Raw genomic sequence first — 20237 nt, forward strand, 5'->3', positions numbered from 1 at the left:
GTTTTCAGCACAAAGAGGGGAAATTGAGATAAGATTTTAAGGAGAAATGTTAGTGCGAAGGCCCTGACTCAGGTTGCCCAGAGCAGTGGTTGCTGCCCCATTTCTGGAGGGGTTCAAGGCCAGGTTGGATGGGGCTTGGAGCCATCTGATCCAGTGGGAGGTGTCTCTGCCCATGGCAGGGGGTGGAACTGAATGGGCTTTAAGGTCCCTTCCAGCCCAAACCATTCTGTAATTCTGTTATTCTATAAATCCACTAAATATTAAAACAAATGGAAATTCTTTGTTGCCTCAGAGTATTAGAGGGCCATTTTAAGTGCCTGGAAAATTTAAAAAATAAGTCAGTGTGTTCTGTAATTTTTTTTTTGCAAAGTAATTGGGCACAATAATCCACAAAAACACAAGCAGTTCAAGTTCCCCAGGACATTTAATCCTTGTCTGGTGTGTATCCAAAGAGAACCCTGTTCCTCTGAAGCAACAGATAGGTTGCATTTGCAAGAGACCCCAGATGTTGTCTTTCGGGAGGCAGGGACAAAATGAAGGTGCCTTTTGCAGGCCCCTGCTCCCTACAACAGCCTGATCTCCAGACACTGCCCTGCAAGCACAAGACTTCCTGAAGGGTTGGGCATTGGCGCGACAGCACATCACCTCTGAACTACAGCTGATCAAACTGTCTGCACGAGTTGCTTGTCTGTGTTCTGGCCCTTGTCTGCTCAGCTTAGATTTCATCTCCTTTACTTTTACTCAGGTAGCTCCCTCCTGATAACATGCACGGGAAAGGTTAGGGATAAAGGACATACAAATGGAACAGATTTGTTTGAATGGCATATTCCTAATCCCAAAAGAATAACATTCCTGAAGAGTTAAATGCCTCCAGCATTGAGTAAAAGCTGTAGGCTGATCTCCTATCACAATGCGCATGGAGTAGGTGGGGGACTATAACCAGCAGGGCTATTTCAACCAGGACTAAGTAAAAGATACATATTTTTTTCAAAACTAGCTATTATTTTTATCGGAAGACCCTTTGTTCTGCTGCTTATACATTTGACACTGACTCACCAGAAGCATCTGCTCTGCACCAGTTCTGTCTACAGGCGGGTTTTTCAAAGAAACACACCTTGTTTCCTAGAGCTGGGCAGGCACACGTCTTGTGTGCAAGCCATGGGGATCTTTTCATCTCTGAAGTTTCAGTATTGCATGGAGAAATTATATAGAGCAGCAGGGCAGGAGAGCTATAACTGGAGCAAGATATCCAGGAGATTACCAAGAAGCAGGCCAGGGCAACAGGAATAGGATGAAGAACTAAGGGTGGGGGGAAGGGCAAGTTGGAAGAGGAGTCTGTGCCCAAGAGAACAAGTTCCCTGAATCGGGAACAGAATCTCAAGCCTAGACTCCCAGGATCCCACTGCTGTCAGCAGTTAACCACGCAGCCCCCTGACCTTCTGTGCTCCTCTCACACTCTGTCACGGTCAGGAAGAGGATGACAACCAGCTGCTGCCCATGCTGCGCTGCTCAAGTCACAGCCACCTGTACAGACAACTACCGTCCTGCCCCTGCCTGCAGCCATTTTTGGTTTTTGCTCCCTGTGACAGCTCTCTACAAAGATCAAGCAGACTTTAATAGCCCCCCTCACGTAAAGCACTCAGAAGAACATTGTTCAGGCTGCAGCAAAAGCCAGCAGCTCAAAATTGAGAAAATCGTTAAACACCAACAGGGAGATGGAAAATCTCACTGCTTCCACACAGGTGCCATGCCTATGGCCTGTGATTCCTCCCATCCAAGGACAGGCTGAGAGTTGGGGCTGACCAGCATGGAGAAGAGAAGGATCCGGGGAGACTTTAGAGCAGCTTCCAGTACTGACAGGGGCTAAAGGAAAGCTGGGGAGGGGCTCTTGATTAGAAAGTGCAGGAATAGAACAAGGGGAATGGTTTTCAGCACAAAGAAGGGAGATTGGGATCCTAGAGAGAAACGTTTTACTGTGAGGGTGGGGAGGCCGTGGCCCAGGTTGCCCAGAGCAGTGGCAGCTGCCGGTACCTGGAGGTGTTCAAGACTAGGTTGGATGGGGCTTGGAGCCTCTGGTCCAATGGGAGGTGTGTCCCTGCCCACAGCAAGGGGATGGAATAGATGGGTTTTGAGGTCCCTTCTGACTCAAACCATTCCATGATTTCTCACACACCATCTCCCAGCACCCCTGTCCCACTTAATGTGCTGCACATACTCTGGGGCACGTTGCAGCACCTGCCAGCCCCTCAGCGGGGCTGCAGCACCCAATCCCACACAAAGCCTTGAGAGAAGCCGCTCGGGTTTCGCAGCCCAGTCTATAGTTAGAAACTGAGCCATAAGGACTAAGCCTTGTGTGTCCTTCAGTTCTTGATGAGTTTTTGACATAGCACGGCAACCACGTCCTGCAGTGATCTGCGCTGGCAGAATCGAACCCCAGTCCTGTATACACAACAATGGAAAATGCAGCGACTGCAGCGGCACAGAACAATGTGCAATGGGGATTGCTGTCCACAGGGGCTCAGGAAAGAGCTCACCAGGATTTGTGACATCTCATTTTTAAACAAATCCAAGAATCCCAGTAAAAGCATGAATGCATTTAGATCCCAGAAGCGATCAAGAACATTTAATCCTCTCTCAGTTTTCACTTGTGTACAGTTCAGCCACCAAAAATTTGAACCACTGTTAAAAGAAAAAGCCAAAATCACATTATTGCAGCTGTTCCCAGGAAATACCATGCTCGCACAAAGTCATTTTGTAGGGACAGCTGTAACGATACAGTATCCTAGCACAAAACATAAAGTTGCAGTATATTTTATTTTTCTAGATGTTCCCCCATTTGTTGTAGAAATAAAAGCTGATGATAAGGCAACATCAATCCCAAATTGACTCTTTCGGCACGGCATGCAGACCTGCAGTGCTGTCCGCACTGTGCCCAGCATGAGAGCTGGGCAGTTTTGTGCTGTAAATTAAGACTTTATCCAGGTTATGGGCCCAAAGAATGCAAAGGGAATATTCAGACAGAATTCCAAAGCTTAAACTTTCAGCATAGTTCTCAAAGCAATCTGATGATATCAGATCACAAATAGGTTAAGCTGAAGCCCAGCAGAGCAGTAGCTGTCTCAGGCTACGTAACAGGCCTCTCAGAAGAGTATGAAGTAACAGAATTGAAATGTCTTTGGCAAGACACCAGGGCTCGGATGCTGTCCCAGCCTCACGGATATGTACAGTACGTGGCGATTCATCATCTCCTACTATGTGGCACTGACATTTCTCATGTCGAACCAAAAATAGCTATAGTGAAAGTAAAATGAGCCTCACATGTAGAGGCAAGTGAGGCTCTATACACTGCGATATTTATATAAACAAGAGACCAAGCTAAAGAACAACAAATGGACTTTGACATAGAGCTTTACAGAAAGGAAGGTGTTTTGAGATAGGGGTTCAGAGAAGAAAAACCGCACAACTGCCTTCCGGCTAGTGCGGACGCAAGTACCAAGTAGGCAGACTTCCTCCCAAGCTGCAGCACGTCACCACATTTCCTCAAGTCTCCAAATTCCAGGAAGACCCAGAGTGTCTCCTCCTTGGCCCTGCACGCACCCCAAACCACCAAAGAAGGATTAAAAGCAGAGAAACTCTATCACAAGCCACCTTCTAAGGAGGAGCTTAAATGAGTTAAAGAAGAAAAACAGGAAAAAAAAGAAAAGTTTAGTACAGGAACAGAAGCACAAAACAAATTCAGCTACTCCAGCAAGTGGTCAGAAGAGCATGGACAATCAGAGCTAATGCTGATGCAGCCCTCCACCCTTTCTGGATAACCAAAGACCACCAGAGCTCTGACAGTTGCACATTAGACTATGCAAAAGACACCAAGACATCATAAATATCCTGTTGGCGGCTGAATTCCCACAGCTGTGCAAGTCAGTACAGTCAACAAATACAAAAACTCACATCTCCACAGAACATGGTTTATATGTCCAGCAGAACAATCATGACAACCTCCTTTGGTTTCTAGTGGAACACAAAATACCAGACTGTCCTTGGATTTTAAATCATAGAATAGCTTGGGTTGGAAGGGACCTTAAAGATCATCTAGCTTGCTCTGCTAAAAGCCCAATTCTTTCCTAGGCTGGAGTGGGTTGCAGGAAGAGCTTCATGTCTGTGGTGCTTGTTCTCCACACTAGGGAGTGACGGATCATCCAGAGCATTGCTGCCCATCAGCAGGACAGCCTCCAGCCGCAGAAAAAGCTGCACAGAAGCCCTGTACAGGTAGGGTAGGAGGGATAAAACTGAAAACAAAAGAATGAATGAGTAGCATTCAGATGAAGAGCACTCTCTTAATCTATATTTGCATAGTGATAGGTACAACAAAGGTCATGAAGAGTTCAGCTTTTAAATACCATCATAATGCAAATATTGTTCCAATGGTATCTCAGCCATCCCTGAGGAGCCCCAGCTACCTGCCATGCAGAAGCCACCCTGCCTGGGAAACCCAGGCAAGGAATAGGTGGCTTCCCACAGGGCTGTCGCTCATCTGCACAAGGAAAAAGCATCAATGGCTTAGGACACCAGAAAGGTCTCTGTGACACCTAAGGGAGAGGCAGAAGCAGAAAGCAGGACAATGCATTTCAGCCAGTGTTGAAATGCCATCTGCTCTCCCCATGTGATTCACAAGCAGGACTGCTTTACGATAAAGACCAGTACTCTCAAATCTGTAAGGAATCTTGAGGGAATTCTCCAGCTGGGAGAAGTATTCTGTCCCTCTGAATCTTAAACAGGCTTTTAAAAAACTGCTCACTCCAGAATTATGTCTGACTCTTCGCCTGTCTGCTCCACGACAAAACCAAACAGAACAACCCTTATGAGTTTACCCATGACTACCCCAAACACAAGTGTTTGCTATGCCTACAGCCTGCCAAAGGCAAATCAGTCGCCTCTTGCAAGGGAACAAAATCTGTCTCCTTTTAAGGTACGAGTCACCAGCACCCCACAGAAAGCCAGCATTTAATTCACCCATGTCGAAAAGCTCATTTACCAGGAGCCACGGGGACACTGTCATGCTGAACACCTCCACTAGCCTGGGTGCGTTGGAAAACTCCCAGCAAAGGGCAAACTACAGCCATTCCTGGCTTCCCAGCCCTGACGCCTCCCTACAAGTCGCCCTGGAGATCTAACGGGTCAGAGCACGTGTCGTGTGGCCTGGCTCACAGCTTGCCCCTCTGATCATCCACTTTGACAAGAAGAATAACAGACTGGTTTGGGTTATAAGGGACCTCAAAGCTTATCCAGAACCAACCCCCTGCTATGGTCACGGACACCTCCCACTGGATCAGATGGCTCCAAGCCCCATCCAACCTGGCCTTCAACGCCTCCAGGGATGGGGCAGCCACCACTGCTCTGGGCAACCTCGGCCAGGTCCTCCCCACCCTCACAGCATAAGAGCTCATCTCAATCTCCCCTCTTTCAGCTGAAAACTGTTCCCCTCATCCTGTCCCTACACTCCCTGATCCAGAGCCCCTCCCCAGCTTTCCTGGAGCCCCTTTCAGTACTGAAAACTGCCCTAAGGACTCCCCACAGCCTTCTCTTCTCGAGGCTGGACAACTCCAACTCTCTCAGCCTGGCCTTGTATGGGAGGTGCTCCAGACCTCAGATCATCTCCCTAGCCTCCTCTGGACCGGCTCCAACAGCTCCATGTCCTTCCTGTGCTGAGGACTCCACAACTGGATGCAGGGCTGCAGGTGGGTCTCACCACAGCAGAGCAGAGGGGCAGAATCCCCTTCCTCTCCCTGCTGGTCCCACTGCTTTGGATGCAGCCAGGACACCATTGGCTTTCTGAGCTGCAAGTGCACATTTCTCTTTAACATTGGGTTTCCCATCCCCCAGCACCCCAAGTCCTTCAGTGCTGCTCCCAGTGCATTCCCCACCCAAGCTGGATTTGTGCTTGGGATTGCCCCGACACAGGACCTTGCACTTGGCCTTGTGGAACTTCATGAGGTTCACGCAGGCTCAGCTCACAAGTCTGGGTAAGAAGGTGGGATAAATGCAGGTTAGGGAAGAGGCCGATACAATCACACTTTCTGGCAGCAGTCAGAGCAGGTCCAGTGTTTCACAAAACCACATCCCGAGCCGTGCAGAGTCGTCCCTGTTACCCAGCCCCCAAGGAAGAGAAACATCACTGCTCTCAGAGCAGCCATGCAGAAAGCTGGTGTGATACCAAGGGAGCATGTGTTTCAGGTTTGAAACCATTGTGTCTGTCCTTCTGTCAGAGGCTGCTGAAGTTGAACAGTAGTGCATACAGCAGTTAAACAACACACGCTTCCTTCTGGTTTCAGGTGTTGCTTGTGACAGTCTCCCAGCACACAGCAGCACATCTTTATGAGGATTCTAGCACTGCCCATATGAGCTTTATGCTGACTTTCAAGGGTTTAGAAGATCTAGGCAACACGCGTTAGATCTATTCCCTGGCACAAAACCACATAGTGTATTTCCGTAGAATATTTGTGCAAACAAAGCCCTGAGGACGTAAGTTGTGCACATGGGTTCTTCAAGGAGTCTGAGGGAAACTGCACTGGAAATGGTTGAAGCTGGAGAGATTCGTGACTGCATGCTCACAGCTGCTGGTTTTGCCACTACAACGCTACTCTGCCAGCCCAGATCACAGACTCCCAGAGGTGCCATCATGCCAGGAGCAGAGCCAGCAAGCGAAACCACAGAGCCTATAATCTTCACAGCAGTGCTTTGTCAGGTCGCAGGAGCCGACCCCAGGAGTCAGACCCAGGGAGTCCACCTGCACGCCCGGGCAGGCTGCTGGAATGACAAAGGAAAGGAAGCGAGGAGAACAAGCCCCGTGAATGTGCTTGAGAACACACAGACATGTTCTTTCTAATGGGCACAGCTTTCTGCCCAGGGCAGCGGCAACATGGGTCACCGTGAGGGCCGAGGGGCCGGGCTCTCAACATGCAGGGCCTGCTACCCAGTACCCAGTGCCTGTTACTCACATCCGCCCCACGCCCTCGTACAGGCGGGTCTCGTCCACCAGCATCATCACCTCGGTGTCGGTGAGGTGCGCATGCTTCTTGCTCTTGCTGAGCTGCTCGATCTGGAGGTCGGCCAGCTTCACCTTCTGCTGCGTGTCCATCGCCTTGGCCTGCAGCTCAGAGAACGCCTGCGGGAACAGCGACGACCACCTCAAAGCCTCACCCTGCATGGCTGCAGGGGGCAGCAGGGGAGCGGACAGGGCACAGGGGCCAGTGTGGGCAGAGGGGAGAAGGAGAGGGAAAAAGGGGGAGGGGGAGAGGCGAGGGAGAAGGGGGAGAGGAGGGAGAAGAGGGGGAGAGGAGGGAGAAGAGGGGGAGAGGAGGGAGAAGAGGGGGAGAGGAGGGAGAAGAGGGGGAGAGGAGGGAGAAGAGGGGGAGAGGAGGGAGAAGAGGGGGAGAGGAGGGAGAAGAGGGGGAGAGGAGGGAGAAGAGGGGGAGAGGAGGGAGAAGAGGGGGAGAGGAGGGAGAAGAGGGGGAGAGGAGGGAGAAGAGGGGGAGAGGAGGGAGAAGAGGGGGAGAGGAGGGAGAAGAGGGGGAGAGGAGGAGAGGAGGGAGAAGAGGGGGAGAGGAGGGAGAAGAGGGGGAGAGGAGGGAGAAGAGGGGGGGAGGAAAAGGGGGGAGAGGGGAAGGAGGAAGATGGGGGAGGGAGGGAGAGCGGAAGGAGAGGGGAAGAGGGGGGAGAGGGGGAGGAGGGAGAAGGGGAAAGGAGGGAGAAGGGGAAAGGAGGGAGAAGGGGAAAGGAGGGAGAAGGGGAAAGGAGGGAGAAGGGGAAAGGAGGGAGAAGGGGAAAGGAGGGAGAAGGGGAAAGGAGGGAGAAGAGGGAGGGAGGAAAAGGGGGAGAGGGGATTGAGGGAGAAGGGGAGGGAGGGGAAGGGAGGGGGAGAAGGGAAGGAGAGGAGCATGAGGGGAAGGGGGAGGACAGGGGGAGGGGGAAGAGAGAAGGAGGAGAGGAAGAAGGAGAGGAGAGGGAAGGGGGAGGAGAGGGGAGAGAAGAGGGGGAGGAGGGGGACGAGAGGGAGAGGAAAGGGGAGGGGAAAAGGGGGGAGAGTGGGAGGCGGGGGGGAGATGGGGATGGGCTGAGGAAGCAGAGGGAAGGGAAGAAGAGGGAAGAAGGGGGAAGGGAGAGGAGAGAGGAGAGGGGGAGAGGGGAGATGCGAGTGAGAAGGGGGATGCGAGAAGGGGGAGGGGGGAGGGGAGGACAGGGGAAGGGGGAAGGTGGGAGGAGAGGACAGGGGAGGGCAAGTCGGCGGGCCCGGTACCTTCTTCAGCTCCAGGTCCACGGGCGCCGCCATGTTGGCTCCAAACAGCGCGTGCGCGGGGCGGCACCGGAGGGGCGGGGCGGGGCTCCCCGTGAGGGGCGGGGCCGGGGGCGGGGCGGGGCCGGGAGCGGGGACCCCCTCGGGCGGCCGCGCCTGGAGCAGCGAGGCGAGCTGGGGCTGCTCACCCTGGAGAAGAGAGGGGTCCGGGGAGACCTTAGAGCAGCTTCCAGTGCTGAAAGGGGCTCCAGCAAAGCTGCGGAGGGACTCTGGGTCAGGGAGGGCAGGGATAGGGCAGGGGAACGGTTTTCAGCTGCAGGAGTCGAGTTTGAGATGATGCCTTTGCAAAAAATGTTTTCCTGTGAGGGTGGGGAGGCCCTAGCCCAGGCTGCCCCATCCCTGGAGGTGTTCAGGGCCAGGTTGGATGGGGTTTGGAGCCCCTGATCCAGTGGGAGGTGGGACTGGATGGGCTTTGCGGTGCCCTCCAACCCAAACCATTCCATGATTCTCTGATCAGACCTTCAGAGCCTCGCAGTGTTGTTGCCCGCTGCTCACCGAGGGCAGCGCCGGAGCCAGGCACAGTCCCCCAGCCTGTCAGGGCTGTGTGAGGCCTCGCACTGTGCTCCAGCTCCGCAGACACCTGCCCAGATGTCTGTCACACCTGCAGCAGCAACAAACCCATGGAGAGGCCTCGCTGGGGCAGAGCCTGTCCCAGGCTTGGTTCTTGGTAGCTGGATGAGGAGTTAGGCAAAGCCAACAACCTCAGAAAGGGGAAAAAATCAGCTGAATGAACTGTGTGGGGCGGCTGCCACCCACTCCCTAGGGGAGGCAGCAGGGGTGGTTCCACTGCTCTGGATGTGTCTCTTTGGCTTCCTTGTCCTGCTCCAGCGCACTGCTGCCCTCCCCACCCAACCCCTGCCACACTGAGCCCCAGCTGGCAAAGTGCTGGGGCGGGCAGGGGACAACTGGTTATTAAATTGATTGATGCAATATATTGCTTTTAATTATTATTAGTAGTAGTATAATTATTAAATCCACATCTGGGATTTTGGAGGCCTCCATAGCTTTGACCCTCACTCCAGAGAAGAAACAGAGAAGGTGTTGCAGGGCTTTCCTCCAGGTGTCCTACAGCAGGACTGAGCGAGCCCAGACTGGGTCCTGGGTTGTGTTTGGGCACTGAGGAACACAGTGGGAGATAATGGTTGGGCACTGGGGGGCACACGTTTTGTCACCTGCAGACCAGCGAGGCACAGGCGTCAAAGGGATCTGAAGGGAGATGCCAGAGGTCACGGTATGGAGTCAATGTCAGAGGCAGTGAGTAGGCTTTACACCATAGCAGTCAGAAAATGCTGCAGTTGGGGATATGTTTGTGCTCCAGGACCTGTGCCCGCAGCGGGTGTAAGGCCAAGCTCCTGGGGCTGCTGGAGGCCGCTGCCTGCCTTCACCAGGACCCCACCAGTGCTCAGCTTGGCCCCCTGCCACAGCCACCCACTCCTGTCGGTGGGGACAGCAGGGTGTGCAGACTGCTCCCCTGGTGCCCATTTCCTGCAGGCTTACTTAGGGGAACAGCCCAGCCTGCCCCACACTGCGTAGGCATCCTGGGCAAGGCAGAGCTCTGGGGCACCTCCTGGTTGGTGGCCACAAGCACAGCTGGACTGGGGGGCTTCCCCAGAGCTTCAGCCCTGCCACAGCCAGGAACAGAGCCTGTGTAGGACTCTCAGCTTTTCCCAGCCCAGTGGGCGGAGGTTGCCAGCCCACAAATCCAGCCAGCTTCTCACTCCCTACATGTGCAAAATGTGTTTCCCATGTCTTGGCTTGTTTAATTACCGCCTGTGGGCAGCCCAGCCAGCACTGCTGACCTGCAGAGGAGCAAAGTGGACCAGAACACATCCTTGCAGGGCACGGGGCAGCTGGGCTCCAGACACAAATTCCACTGCCTGCAGGAGATCCTTCCAGTGGAGCTATTCCCAGTGCTTGCCATGGTGCTGGGGAGCCCCAGGCATGTGGATCTGCTCACCATGCCAGGCAGAAAGGCGGCAGGGCTGGAGCAGTGAGCACCTCCAGGACAGGGAGCAGCAGCAGCACAGCAAGGCAGGGGCACAGCCAGGCAAGCCGGAGTAGAAGGGCCTCCTGCAGAGCAGCTGAAGGGATTATCTCCTGAGTAGGCATCAAAAAAGGCCAAAGTTGGAATCTCCAAATAAACTGGCACTCACACAGCCTTAAGGTTCAGGTTTGCACAAAGCAGGGCCATTAATATGTTTACCTGGCTCTTGGACTCGAGCCACTGCAGTTGCTGGGGCTTTTGCTCTCCAGGTGACAACAGAGCAGGGGTGACTGCTGTCACCTCCTCTGCCATAGCTGGGTATTTTAGCCCTTTGGGAAGCACTGGAACACCAAAGCATTGCTACATTCCCCCTCCCCATGCCCTAGCCTTGGCTACTGCAAAACTTACCAGCTGCACAAGACATATGAACCTATGAACTCCCTTCCTAAGCAACCCCTCTCCCAGTGAGTATAAAGCTTGTTTCATACTTCGCCAGAGCTAAATTTTTACTAAATTCGACAAAAAAGCTCTGTAGACCACTCGCTGCCTGGCTTTAGCACCCACTGTAGGAGAAGTGGCAAAAGCAGTAGCTCAGCACTCCCCTTCAGACCCTGGAGTTTGACGCCTGCTGAAGGGAATGGTGGGAGCAGAGTTTCTGCAGGGGGGGAAGAAGCCCTTTCTCCTGCTTCCAGGCTTTCTGCTAGAGCCAGCATCTCACCCTGATCACTGGTTCCTCTGCGGAAAACCAGGGAAGAGAAAAGGTGGCGTTATTTTTGCCTCAAAGTCCAGAATCCATCCTGAACCTTTGTCTGAAATGATTCTTGCCAGAGTGACCCCAGCCCCAGGAGCTGTAAGGGAAGTGCCTCTTGATTTCTTCAGCCAAATGCTGGCTTGAAAAAAGGAATCAGTCCCGCTTGGGTTGATAGTGGCTTCACTTATACTAGAGGCAGCTTTGTCTGATGAGCGGGCACCCAAACATCACATCCTTCCCAGGGCATCAGCTGGCAGCCACGCAAACCTCCAAGGAAACACAGACAGGGCAAAGCAGTGACTAGAAAGGAGGAGGTGATGGTGGCCAGAGGTTTTAGGGTAGGGGCTTGAGCAGGATGTGGAGGAAAGAGGGCTGGAGCCCCCCAGGGCAGCCCAGGCTCTCAGGCCAAATGTGGTGAGCTGCTCCTCCAGCCTCTTGCACCTTGGCTCTGTGGCACCCCAAGGATGGCTGAAGTAACCCCTGCTGCATACTTGGGATCTCTGCCTCTGTCTGCAATACCCCACCAAGGGCACGTTGCTATGTGCAGTCTTCAGGGCTCTGACTCTTTTCCACTTTCATCAATAAATTAACAACCCAAGTGTTTGTAACAAAGTGTTATTTATTAGAATATTACATTGCACTTAAAAAATAAGAGAGGTCTGACCCTGTCATCTTGATCTATGTGAAGGATGCAGGGCCAGACCTACAATAAATATAAATACTATGTACAGTTTATCTAAAATAAATATATAATTTAAAATGAAAAATATCTTGTTAAATAGCCATTACCCTCCCACCCCTCCTGTGCCTCAGAAAGCCCCAAGCCCGGTCTCCTCGCCTTTCACAGTTTGTTCCTTGGGATGCGCCGCAGTGGGCAGAGAGCAGCTGGAAAGCCCTTTTGTCCCCGCGCATCTGCTCGGCTGGCGAGTGCCTCTCCCGAGCCCGCTCCGTCCCAGAGATGGCCACGAAGCTCCTTGCAGTAACACTGCTGCCCAGCCACCCCGGGGTGGGTGTTGTCTTGCTGCTCCAGTGAGTTGTCGCCACTGTGCAGCCTTCCAGGGACGGTGCTGGCTCCACGGCTCTCGCCTCTTCCAAGAGGTAGAAGTGCATTTGTGCTGACGCCTGCGAGACAGCACAGGAGAGCTTGTAACACAGCCCTGGGCCACTCTACCTGTCATGCACAGTGTGGCCACAGCACCCACCCTGCGCAGCCTGGCAGGACAGCCCAGCCACCAAAGCCCACGAGCAGCAGCCGCTTGCTGCCTTGCGGGACTGAACCCAGAAGAATGGGAACCAGGATGAAGGGGGAGCGGTGACAAAGCATCTCACTCCATGTCCACCATGCTGCTCCTCCAGGGTCCACAGTACTTGCCCTGCTGGACACATCCACTCCAATAATTCCCAGGGCAGAGGGGACAGGGACGACAACCTCGTGCTGAATCCTCTTCCCCAAAATCCAACTCCTATCAACAGCTAAAAATCCCACTCTAGACACCATTACCAACATTACAGATGAGGGCATTGCTTAATCCTTGCATAGGACAAAGGTTCTTTTAAAAAAAGAAAAGCACATCTAACGCCAGGGTTTGGACCAGAGCGGAGGAAGCACAGGAGGTTTCCAGCACCCAGCCATGGCCCTGGGGCAGAGCCCAGCCAGCACCCCATCGCCTGGGGTTGGCAGCGAGATGCTCCATGCCCGCCTGCAAGGCTTTATGCTAGTCCAAGTAATAAGCAGACCTGGAGTGAAAAGGAAGGGGGTTTTATACAGATGTATAAATAGAGGCAATATCTACAGAGGGGAAGTGACTCAGAGGGTCAGCAAAGGAGCAGCGACAGTGGGAAAAAAAAAACCACCCGCAGCAGCTTCCCGCTGCCAAGCATTCCCAAAGTGTGCAACAACAGGGTGAAGCAGAGACTAGAAAGGAGGAGGTGGTGGTGGCTGGGGGTGTCGGGACAGGGACTCGAGCAGGAAGGGGACATAAGAGGGCTGGAGGGGTAGCCCAGGCTCTCAGGCCAAATCCAGTGAGTTGTTTCTCCAGGCTAAAACTGCCTTCAGCTCCTGTCTGGCTCTGGCACAGCATCAAGGTAGTGATCCTGGCCAGGCAAACAGGCACAGCCCCCAGATGACCACCAGCCTCGTGCCCAGCCAGGGGCCCACCTTGCCAGCACCCAGCATCCTCAGTGATTCACGGTGATGCCCAGCTTGATTTTCTCTTCGTTTTCTACATCGTAGACACCCCTCTTGTGACACCTGCAAGGCCAAATGGAGATGCTCAGAGCACAGAGAAGTCCTGCCACCCTTCCCTGCATGAGGTCTTCCCAGGGATGCAGATCTGACCGCTCAGCACCATCCCACTCACCTGAGCATCAGCAGAGCTGCAATGATGACAAGACACAGGGAGGACAGGACGACAGCAACAACAGCCAGTGCTGTGGTGTGGTCGTATGTGCTGGGGGGGTGCTCTACTGGCAGCGAGAGGCCGTGGCATCTCTCTCCATGATATCCTGGCTGGCATCTGGGCAAGAAGAAAAGTCTTAAAGACGGGTGGTGACCAAGCACAGAAGGTCATTGGGTCCATGGTGACCAGCTGCAGAGGTCACTGGGTCATTAGGTTCATGGTGATCAAGCACAGAGTTCATTCGGTCCCTCACATCCCCACAGAAAGGAGCTAACTCTTTGCTCAGCCTTAGCTGACCAACCTGCCTAGTCCCCTTGGTCCCCCTTCCCCTGAGCAGGGAGGTCTGGTGTCACCATCACCTCCCTGGTACTGATACACTGAGTTTCTTGTGCCCAAGGACCAAGTGAAGACTCCTATAAAGGTTGAGCTCCCCTCAGAAGAAGGCACCGGGGTCTGTGCTCTCCCCACTCATCCCTGGGCAGAGCCAGGCTGCCCAGATCACCCCTGTATGTGGGAACCCCTATACAAAGGAGCAGAGGCAGCTGGACCAAAGCTCAGCACTTCCCTCAAAGCTGGATATCCCTGCACACCCCACCAGCCAGAGAGGTGCCACCTTCCTGCAAACTCAGGAGGTTACTCATGTAACAGAAATAACGCTCCCAGGCTGAGCTGTAAGGGTGCCAGCCCTCCCCATGAGTCAAAGCACACTGATGTGACCAGATATAGATAGATATATCTGCCTTCAGGGAAGCTTCAGAGGGGCTCTTGCTCAGGGATTGCAGGGATAGGATGAGGAGGAATGATTTTCAGCTGAAAGAGGGGAGATTGAGATGAGATCTAAGGGAGAAATGTTTTGCTGTGACAGTGGGGAGGCCCTGGCAGCAACTTCACCCCACCCTGCATCCTGGGGACCAGCTCAAGGAAGCGACAATTCAGCCAGCCACCAAGAGCAGCCACAACCAAGTAACACCAGCCAACATGAGGCCTCATTATTGAGGGGAACTGTGGCAGTTGGCCTCTGTTCCTAAAAGTCATAGACTCATGGAATGGTTTGCATTGGAAGGGACCTCAAAGCCCATCTAGTTCCAACCCCCTGCCATGGGCAGGGACACCTCCCACTGAATCAGGTTGCTCCAAGCCCCATCCAACCTGGCCTTGAACCCCTCCAGGGATGGGGCAGCCACCACTGCTCTGGACAACCTGGGCCAAGTCCTACCCACCCTCACAGCAAAACACTTCTTGCTAAGATCTCATCTCAGTCTCCCTTCTTTGTGCTGAAAACCATTCCCCTCATCCTAAGTCAGGATGGCTCTGGGCAGACGTAACCCAGGGATGGGCCACAGGACTGAGAGTACCCGGACCTCTCCTGCTTGCCCATGTCCCAGGTTCTCCCCAGCCCCAGGGTTCTGGGAAGAGTTGGAGGCTGAGCAGGGGACACTTGGCTGTCCCAGTCCCAGGCAGAGGCTGCAGTACCCCACATCACACTGGGTCACCAGCAAAGATCTCCTCTTGCTGGCAGTCCTGAGCCCCCTGTGCAAGGGACCAACTTCACGACAGTTTCCAGGCAGGGAAAAACTAAGCTGTTCAAGGAGCCATGTGGAGCCTGATCCCTGCGGATTGCAGGGCACGAGATCTTGTGGGCACCATAAGCCAGGGAGCTATTATCTTCCCCAGGCTCTGGGCGCAGGGCTGGGTGGCTCAGAGGATAGATAGCAAAGAACAAAGCCTCTTAATATATCTGCCAGTTCAGTCCCTGCCCACGTCAGCAGGGATCAAATGTGCACCACTGGGCACTTCCCATGGTAGAAGCGCTGGGTCCAGGTGCCTAGGCAGCAGGCAAACACTTTCTCCTCCTCTTGCCCCATTGAGTCCTTGCTTTCTACCTGCATCCCAGGGAGCGGGAGATGGGGGGTACACAGCCCCCTCCATCAGGGCCAAGGGACAGGCTGGGCATGGCTTTGGCCAGCTGTCCCCACAGGTGCCTTGCTGCTGCCGCAGCAGAGATGTCCTCCTGCCTGCACCAGCACATCCCAACAGCTGCTGGAGCTCAATGGTCTCAGCCCAGGCTGGCAGCAGTGAGGGGACACAGGTTTGCACCATCAGGATGGGGTCTCGCAGACTTGGGCTGTGAGCCCGCAGCCCCTGCTCTGAACCCCACCACGACAGGCCTCTGCAGCAGCTCAGACAAAGCCCCCTGCACTGATGGACACTGCTCCAGGAGCCCAAGGAAGAGGCCAAGTCAGAGCCACGAATGGAGAACAAGCACTAAAAATATCTCCTCTGCTCTTCCTCTGCCCAGCCCGGAGAATTGAAGGAACTGTGACTAAGGCTCCATCGGCACAGCACACACAAGCAACTCACATGCAGGACGGAGCTCCTAGCTCTCGGATGTATTTGCATTCGCCGTGAATACAGAAATCCTTGTATTTCCGCAGGCACGGGTCTCTCTTCTTCCCCAGCCCCTTGCCTTTTCTTCTTTTATTCCCATTCCCTTTTTTCTTGGGAGTAACCAGGCTTTGAGGCTTTGACAGGAAAGCAACTGGAAGACAATTTGAGAAGGAGAGAACAGCAGTCACATCTCCTCCGCGTGTCAGCAAGGAGTAGGCAGAGCCCAGCTGCTGCAGCCAGCTTGACCCTGGCACTTGCAGCTTCATCTGCCCTGAGCACAGAGGGCTTTTGCCATTTTCTTTTCAGCTTCTCACAAATATCATGGCCTTTCCAATTCATAAGAACAATTCTCAAGGAAAGAAAGGAATCGGGGGTGGGGAAGGGGCACACACAGAGCTTTATGCATCTCAAATGTTGCCATTATTTATGCCAATTTCCACTGAACACAGAAAATTGCAAATTGCCCCTTTATCTGCCTTTTATTTCCCTGCTGAGCGTGGTCTTTTGTAAGACTCTATTCATGGCTCAGATGATGGACTTTCCTTCCTGTGGGTACAAGGATGACTTGCACACCCGGCACACGATTAAGAGAGCAAGCCTGGCTTAAAGTCTGGTTTTACAGAGCCAAAGAGATGGCAAAGGTGGCATTTCCATCAATTACAAAGGTATGTGTTAATTGCGGTGCAGAGACCAGTGCTTTTTGGTGCAAGGCCAGCTGGCTTGGTGGGAGCCAGAGCACTGAGCTCCTTGCCTGGACACAGATCAAAACCAGGAATGTTACTGGAATAGTCTCAAGACGTGCAGATGCCCCAAAATATCAGCTCCCAGCTTGATCTCACATGGTACTGAGGTGCTTGAAAGCGTCCACTGCTCCAGGATGGATTTTTCAGCTCCTCCAGAACCATGGGAGTAACTCCAGTGAGTCCAGGGAAATGGGAACTGAGCCCTGCACAGCTCAGTCTAACCTGGCGAGCCGTAACCTGCCTAATCTCTTCTCCACTGCTTCCTGACGTAACCAAGCCATCCCCTCCGCCCCAGCAAGTGCCTCCCGCGCTGTGGCACACCAGTTGCACACCTAGCAAAGTTATTTTGCTATTTCAACACCCTTCACGCTACGCCTGGAGAAAACTGATACTCCAGGAAACTCTGTGGGTTGGAGAAACCCCCGGAGGGGGATGAGGCTCAGGTCCCTGTTGCAGGCTGGCAGCAGAGCCTGTCCCTCCCCTGTGGGTTATCTGCCAGCCACAGCCAGCGGGGCCAAAGCGCTGCTGACCCCCCCCAACCACCTCCACTGCCACCACCCCTCCTCCCCAGGGCTCTGCCCCTTAGGGTGGCCAGAGAACACGAGGAAGATCTTGCTGGGAGGAAGAACCGGCCCAGCCCAGGTGGGTAAAGGGATGCTGCCACTTTCCCTGGGGCTGCGGCACAGAGGAAGGGGCTCTCAAAGCAAAAGGCAGATTTTTCTGACCGTAGCTCAGCTCAAGGCATTGAGAAAGTGCTCGGAGAGGCTGCAGCCTCAGTAACCCGATATCCCCCGTCCTCTCCGCTTGTCCCCCAGGGGAGGGGCAGCCTTCGCCCGCCCGGCCGCTTGTCCAGGACAGTCTCCTGGGGGGACGCGCAGAGGAGCGTCGCCCTCCTCGTCCGAGGCGCTTCCCAGGGGCCGCATCCCCTTGGATGCGCGGGGGGCAGCCCGGTTTTGCGGGTTTATTTTGCCACAGTCAGAAAGCAAATAATAATAAAAAAACCCAACCACGGAGAAAAGGGAGAGCGCGTTCCTCCTGGTGTCAGGTTCCCGAGCCCAGGACGCCACACGTGCGAGGCTCAGGTACGGGTCACCCTCCCAGCCCCTGTTCCCCCTCCCCGAGCCCCGGGAGGAGCCGCTCGCCGCCCCCCGGTGCCCCCGCGCCCCCCAGCGCCGTTACCTCTGGGCAGCTCGCCGAGCTCGTCCCCCGAGGCCGCTCCGCCGTCCTTGTCGGGGCCGCGGGGCAGCGGGGCCGTGCCCGGGCGCCCCCCCGTTTCGTGCAGGACCTCGTTGTGCAGCTCGGGCCCCGCCGCCGCCGCCAGCGCTGCCGGGAGCGGGCACGGTGAGCGCGGGGCCCGCACCGCCGCCCGCCCAGCCGGGACCCCGGCCCCGGGACACCCCCGCACCCCGCACCGCGACCGGGACACCCTGCCCGCCCGGACGGGGGCTCCGGGCACCGGGATGGCCCCGCTCGGGACCGGGACCGCCTCTCCCCGGCACCGGGGCTGCAGCGCCCGCTCCCGGGACTCTCCCCGCGGGACCGCGACCCAGGGCTCCCTCTGCCCGCGCTCGGCACCGCGCCGCCCGGCACCGGGACCGCGCTGGATGGCGCCGGGCGACCCCCTCTGCCCCGCAGCCGCCCCGGGAGCCCTCCCGCCCGGGGCTGGATTGGCGCTGCCCCGGCCCCGCCCGTACCGGCCGCCAGCAGCGCGTGCAGCAGCACGGCCCGCCCGTCCATGGCCCGCGGCCGCTCTGCGCCGGGGCGGCCCCCGCGCCGGGACAAGGCGGGAGGGGAGGGGCCGGCCCGCCCCCGGGAAGGGCTTCCCCGCGGGGGGCGGGGAGTCCCGGGGCCGCCCTGGGCGGGGGGGGTGACCGGGCGAGTCAGCGGGGCCCGGGCCGGGCCGCCCCGGAGCGGGCAGCGGCCGCCTGGCGGCTGCGGGGGGAGCGGGCGGGCGGCCTGAGGAAAGCGGCCTGGGAGCTTGTGGGGCGGGGGCGGAAGGCGGGGGCCCCACCAGCCGGGGGTCCCACCGAAGGTGGCCTGGGAGGCTTCGAGAGGAGCGGGTGCGCCCCACGAGAGGCAGGAGCTCCGTGTTCGGAGCTGACCCTTCCTGCCGGCCCTGGCAGTGAGGTGGCACCCCAGCAGGCGACAGACTCCCCGCTCTGTGCTGTGCGGGACAAGGACGGCGCTGGCGTCCCGAGGCGGCGGCAGAGCCTTTGTGGCTACCGGGCCACCTTCGTGCCCTGATAGAGGCCGAACAGCTCAGTCACGGCTTCTCCCTGCAATCCCCATCTCTTCATCTGGTGGTAAATGGTGTGAAATCCAGCTGGAGGCCAGTTCCAAGTGGTGTCCCCAGGGCTCAGTGCTGCGTCCAGCCCTGTTCAATGTCTTTATCAATGACCTGGATGAAGGCATCGAGCGCACCCTTAGCAAGTTTGTGGATGACACTAAGCTGGGTGGAAGTGTCGATCTGATGGAGGGTCGGGAGGCTCCAAAGGGATCTGAACAGGCTGGACCGCTGGGCTGAGACCAATGGGATGAGGATTAACAAGGCCAAATGCCGGGTCCTGCACTTGGGGCACAACAACCCTGAGCAGCTCCAGACTAGGAGAAGTCTGGCTGGAAAGCTGCCTGGAGGAGAGGGACCTGGGGGTGTTGGTTGACAGCGACTGAACAGGAGCCAGCAGTGGCCCAGGTGGCCAAGAAGGCCAATGGCATCTTGGCTTGGATCAGACACGGTGTGACCAGCAGGTCCAGGGAGGTTCTTCTCCCTCTGGACTCGGCACTGGTGAGACCGCTCCTCGAATCCTGTGTTCAGTTGTGGGCCCCTCACCACAAGAAGGATGTTGAGGCTCTGGAGCGAGTCCAGAGAAGAGCAACGAAGCTGGTGAGGGGGCTGGAGAACAGGCCTTATGAGGAGCGGCTGAGAGAGCTGGGGGTGTTTAGCCTGGAGAAGAGGAGGCTGAGGGGAGACCTCATTGCTCTCTATAACTACCTGAAAGGAGAGGAGGGAGCTGGGCTCTTCTCCCAAGTGACAGGGGACAGGACAAGAGGGAATGGCCTCAAGCTCCGCCAGGGGAGGTTTAGGCTGGACATTAGGAAAAAATTCTTCACAGAAAGGGTCATTGGGCACTGGCCGAGGCTGCCCAGGGAGGGGGTTGAGTCACCTTCCCTGGAGGTGTTTAAGGCATGGGTGGACGAGGTGCTGAGGGACATGGTTTAGTGTTTGATAGGAATGGTTGGACTCGATGATCCGGTGGGTCTCTTCCAACCTGGTGATTCTATGATTCTATGATTCCTCCACCCCAGCCTGTGCCAGTGGTTTTGAGGACTGCCAGCACTCCCCTGTCCCCTTCACTGTGCTGGTCACCGCTTCTTGTGTTTGGCCTCATCTTCAGCCCAGAAAATGCTGCTGGCACCAGCACTGGGCAAGCACAGAGCTTTGTCCCACCTCACATTCAGCTCAGCCACAGCCCCTCGAGCTCCTGAGCCCCCAGTCCCGCTGCCAGTTTGGGTCTAGCAAGGCATGATTAAATATTCCTGCCTTTGTTGTCAGCGTCTCCAAGGAATACCACCGGATTTGGCAACCTCCCTGCTCACGCCCTCTTTCTTGCTCAGACTTGAC

The 20237-nt window shown here is 55.6% G+C and overlaps 2 protein-coding genes across 2 annotated transcripts in view; both read right to left on the reverse strand.

The window, feature by feature from the left end:
• Positions 1-8369, reverse strand: part of PFDN1 (prefoldin subunit 1) — a 39480-nt gene extending 31111 nt beyond the window's left edge. Inside the window, exons 1-2 of the mRNA XM_069869691.1 lie at positions 8294-8369; positions 6996-7162 (exon numbers count right to left, since the gene is read on the reverse strand). Coding sequence (XP_069725792.1) covers positions 6996-7162; positions 8294-8326 — 200 coding nt within the window. The 5' untranslated portion in view covers positions 8327-8369. The remainder of the gene's footprint in view (positions 1-6995; positions 7163-8293) is intronic.
• A 3357-nt stretch (positions 8370-11726) lies between these two features.
• Positions 11727-18352, reverse strand: HBEGF (heparin binding EGF like growth factor). Its single transcript, XM_069869684.1, has 6 exons — positions 18310-18352; positions 17795-17938; positions 15846-16023; positions 13446-13601; positions 13244-13336; positions 11727-12207 (listed from the first exon to the last, which is right to left on the reverse strand). The coding sequence occupies exons 1-5, from the start codon at positions 18350-18352 to the stop codon at positions 13264-13266; spliced, it is 594 nt and encodes a 197-aa protein (XP_069725785.1). The 3' UTR covers positions 11727-12207; positions 13244-13263.
• Positions 18353-20237: the final 1885 nt, after the last annotated feature.

This window comes from Phaenicophaeus curvirostris, chromosome 15 (genome assembly GCF_032191515.1).
Source record: "Phaenicophaeus curvirostris isolate KB17595 chromosome 15, BPBGC_Pcur_1.0, whole genome shotgun sequence".
Classification (NCBI taxonomy): domain Eukaryota; kingdom Metazoa; phylum Chordata; class Aves; order Cuculiformes; family Cuculidae; genus Phaenicophaeus; species Phaenicophaeus curvirostris.

Bases quoted from the DNA above. Each gene is read 5' to 3' on its own strand.
- HBEGF (XM_069869684.1), bottom strand. From the start codon at position 18,352: ATGGACGGGCGGGCCGTGCTGCTGCACGCGCTGCTGGCGGCCG. The intron at 17,939-18,309 runs GTACGGGCGGGG...CGCTCCCGGCAG, and splicing joins GCACGCGCTGCTGGCGGCCG to CGCTGGCGGCGGCGGCGGGG. The intron at 13,602-15,845 runs GTGAGTTGCTTG...CTTCTTGCCCAG, and splicing joins CTAGGAGCTCCGTCCTGCAT to ATGCCAGCCAGGATATCATG.